Source organism: Mizuhopecten yessoensis, unplaced genomic scaffold, assembly GCF_002113885.1.
Source record: "Mizuhopecten yessoensis strain PY_sf001 unplaced genomic scaffold, ASM211388v2 scaffold4611, whole genome shotgun sequence".
NCBI lineage: Eukaryota > Metazoa > Mollusca > Bivalvia > Pectinida > Pectinidae > Mizuhopecten > Mizuhopecten yessoensis.
In genome coordinates, this window is record NW_018405633.1 from 197,687 (window position 1) to 202,269 (window position 4,583).

General features: G+C 34.1%; 1 protein-coding gene across 1 annotated transcript; it reads right to left on the bottom strand.

Annotated features, from left to right (window-relative positions):
* Positions 1 to 1,280: 1,280 nt before the first annotated feature.
* LOC110449427 lies at positions 1,281 to 4,547 on the bottom strand. Its single transcript, XM_021496288.1, has one exon. The coding sequence runs from the start codon at positions 4,323 to 4,325 to the stop codon at positions 3,375 to 3,377; it is 951 nt and encodes a 316-aa protein (XP_021351963.1). The 5' UTR covers positions 4,326 to 4,547; the 3' UTR covers positions 1,281 to 3,374.
* Positions 4,548 to 4,583: the final 36 nt, after the last annotated feature.

The window sequence follows — 4,583 nt, forward strand, 5'->3', positions numbered from 1 at the left end:
TAAAACAAAAATGCTAGGTTCTAACAATTTGAAACATAAAGTTGCACTATAAATGAAAACAAATAAAATATTATCCACAATTAACAAGTGATTAATTATATAATAACAAACTTACTCTTTAAAACAAATAAAATTGCCTTATCTTGGTCATGGAAGGTATGAAATAAAAGTCAATGGGTTGGAGTAATTTACAAAGAAAAATAAATCATATGCATTTGAAATATTCTAACGTAACTGTACAGTAAATATTAACAGGCAGTTTGAAAACGAAATCTTGCAAACTGAAAGTTTGTTATATACATGTCTGTGTATACAAGATTGTCAGAATCATTACAAATTTTATAGTGACATACTTTTTTTCTAATTCTCAAAAATAAAAAACAAATGTATATGAGCACCTATCTGTGTTGAAGATGCTGAAATTTAAATGAGCTACGGACAGAAACCATACCATAATACCTCCCAGTTATAAATTTTATGGACATGTATCAAAAATAAAAACACCATTTCAAAGGTAACAGTGAAACTATGACAATTAACACAACATTGTTGTAAGAATATTTGGGAGCCATCGTGAGCATTTTACGAAAAAACAAATAAAACGCATATAAACCTGACAGAATGTATAAGTAGAATATATGAATAAAACTATATACATGTCAATAGCAACTATAGCAAACGTCCTAAGAAATTTGTGATATTGCAACAATACAGGTAAAAATATTTGAATTAATTCCATCAATAAATAAATAAATCTTGATTTACATTGCGTAACCAATGACTGACACATTCTGGGTATGCTATTATGTATATCTCTTTGATAGGTGTACAAGGAACGATAGATAGTGTAAGAGTTATGCCCCTTTAATTGGAACTCTCTCTTTATTTGGGTAATTAGTTGGATAACGTCTATTGAATCAAATACATGTACACATACTGTGTATATGTTTGATCAGGTTTTGACTGGCTTCATGTATGCTTTACCAGCTAATTCAAATCTCAAGTCATCATAATAATCATTTAAATTTCATAAAGTGATTATATTACAAAGAAAAACAATTTAAAAACTTAACAAAGCATTCTGAACAACCAGTAACAAATAAAAGCATACAATACTATATCTGGACATATACACTAAAGTATTGCACAATAGTGGTACTTCACAAATATTTTGTTCATAATCAAGTCTAAAAGATCAAGTTCAACAGGAGATTCAATTAAAACGAGCAAAGAAACAAAACCCAATGTGTAATAGAAATTTAAAAAATAAATAAATATATATATTATTCAGTTCAAGACTTCAAGTTATTTTTTTGCAATTATTTTACTTATGATCCTGAAGTCTAGCTGTCATAGAGCTCATAGTTTAGCATAACAAATTTTACTTCCCATGCAATTTACGTAGTTTATTTGATTGTTGTATTTTTCCAGAAATAATCCCATACCTGGTTAAGCCCACCCATACCTAATAAACATCAGTAAAAATGCCACAAAATGTTATTTCATTGTCATGTTATAAGCTGTCACATCCTACTTGGAGACGGAGATAATGTGTTGGCCCTTTGGCTATCATCCTTGAAACTCCAGGGGTTATGTTCGCTTCGTTTACATTCTCTGCACCCCTGGATTATGTCATGGCAAACTCGTAAATACATTCATACAAATCTCATAAACCTGGTTCAGTTTATATGCCATCTGCATAATTTTTGAAGTGTATCAGATTATATCTACCATAAAATGCATTTTCAATTTTTAATGACATCTTTAATTTCAACCAAAAGAAAAGCATGATAATTATTAATGATAATGCTTAAATTACTCAAAATTATAACAAACAGATCTTTAAAGCAGACATTGTAACAAAGAATTAATGTATACACAAATGCACTAGGCATAGGATTCTATACTTCAATAATCAGCAGTACTATAGTATTGGGTTTCTAAGGAACTCTTAATATCAATGGTTTAAAGGTCCAAATTTATATTGATTAGTGATTCAGATATGAATATTCCTCAATATCAGCAGTATTGAAAAGTATGTATCATAAGTCAAACAATATTCCTGGAATAGCCACACATCACCTAAATGTTTGCAACTTATGGTGGTTTAATGATATGGGAGGCAAAGAGAAACATCAAAATGACACTGATCCCCGTTGTATAACCCTTTAAACTCAATGTTTTCTGGTAGTGTTTGTATAGGGACTTACAAATCATAGCGTAAATGTAACATATTAAATACTACACTGTATGGTTTCTAAAACAAATTTGAATTTCCAGTTTCCGTTCTACATGTAAACGAACCAATTATGTATAATTATACAAGAAAGGATACCAGATCCAAACATAGCTTGTCTGGACTGTGAGCTTTCTGGATTATCAGCGGCAGTGAAAACGAATATTGTGTACTGTATTATTTGGTAATCATTCATCACAAACACATTTCTTTAAAAACTTTTAAGACAACATGAACTTTAGAAGTGGGGGATATAACTTATTGAAATCACGAATTTAACACACTGATCACATTTGATCTGGCCAGATCTAATTTTCTTTCCTAGTCCATGCTCAATTTGTACACTACAAAGCTTCTATCAGTTATTTGCAGAACAAAACAATTATTAAAAAATATGAAAAAATCTGGTAAGTAAATCAGAAATGTGATTTATTTTTTCCTTATTAAAAAAACTATTTGTTTTCTTGTTAACTTTTAACCATCTATAAGTACTTAAGGATCCCTGTCCCACTGCACTGTGTGTTTTTTCGTACATACAATAGTCTCCTCTTAACTTCCATTGGATATAACTGAATGACGACTTTGCCAATCGGTTAGAACGATAGTTTAACAATCTGGAGCCCTTGCAGTGTTTGAATCCCAGTCTAGCCCTGCTCAGTTCTTACACTCAGAACACGTACATGTATCATTTCAATGATTCTGGTTATGAATTCACACAATTAATATTTTCTTAAATCAAACTACCGACTGTAAATCATTCCATTTTTAAGATCATCCTCCAAACAACTCAACTGGATGAATTCAAAATTGCAAAAGTAACAACAGCTGCTTACAGATTTTCAATACTTCAGTTCTGGTCCCATGATTACCATATACAATAAATTCTGATTTTTTTTTTTCAGGGTTATTCTAAACATATTTCAGTGAAAATGCATTCTTTCTCTAGTTTTGACTAGTTTCCAAGAGAAGCATGTAAACATTATAATAATTAATAAACAATTGAAATTCTGACTTACAATTATAGTCTATTAGACACATTCATAATCCCGCAGCCAGGTTTCCTTTTAACCTCTGGCATCATTTTGAATACATCTGGATCCCATAATAAATATTTTTTGTCAAAAATCTTGAAGTGATCCTATTTAGTACTTTCGACAGTAAACATTGCTTTATTTTCCTCAAGTTCTTCTATCTGGCTCTGGTCTTTCTCCTCAATGTAATTCACATGTTTTGGTCGCGCACTGGCTCGACGCTTGTCGTAAAGGTCGTGAAACACCAGGAAAATCATGATGAGGTTTTTCATGGGAAATATGGATATATCATTGCTGTGGACATGCCACAATAACATCCTCACAATAAACAAAGGCAGGTTGATCAGGAACACGAGACTTAGTTTGTGTAACACAAACAGACAGTGTGATAGAGGTTTGTGTCCATAGTGCATTCGACTTAATGTCATCAACGGGAAAATAGGCACAAGAAAATTCACACACGCAATGACAAGGATTGAGATCTCCAGTTCGTCTGGTAACTCGTCTATTTGTGATTTATTGAAAAAAATGTTTAAGACATCGATTGCATCGAGCACATCAAACACAACAGTTCCCGTTAGTTCCTCTATGTAGCTCTTCCTGGTGGTACCAGGAACGGCATCGTGGTGTGTCATTAATAACAACAGAAACACAAAGCCGGTACCAGAAACTGTTATCTTGAGGGCGTTGGGACCAAAAACATTGGTTTCATTTAACGTCCAAGCGACATCTCGGTATATGATGAACACTCGTGCTCCGAGGAATAATGAATATACAAACCAGGCGAAGTAGCCGAGAGGGAGGCTACCTGTCTGGACCGGCGAAGAAGCAGAGTCACGGGATTGATGGACAACGCTCAGGTGTCGGTAGGATATGATGAAGGTCATGACAAAGACGAGTCCAAGGGCGACATCAGCTGCCACCCAGGCGTACCAGTAGATGTTCTTGTTGTTGACAAGGTAGTAATCAAGGATACCACCCTGTACCATTACTAGGACGAAGCACATAATCCGTGTCGGGATCTGGTACACGGCATCGCAACAGGTCAAACAGCCCATTCTGGTCAACTCTTCACACCCAGTGGGTGTAATTTAGTAAGTCGTTGATAATTGCACAACAGGGGTGTAATGAAACTGTTTGGTCTATTATACATATATATCTGCTTCAACGGCGCACACTGTAAATTGTATTTCTCTAACCAACTGACTCTGTGTTAGTCGGAGAATCCCCACTCAGGCTCAGCTGTGTTAGTCGGAGAATCCCCACTCAGGCTCAGCTGTGTTAGTCGGAGAATCCCCACTCAGGCTCAGCTGTGT

What these genes read in the sequence shown, in the direction of transcription:
- LOC110449427 (XM_021496288.1), bottom strand. Translation starts at nt 4,325, where the DNA reads ATGGGCTGTTTGACCTGTTGCGATGCCGTGTACCAGATCCCGACACGG.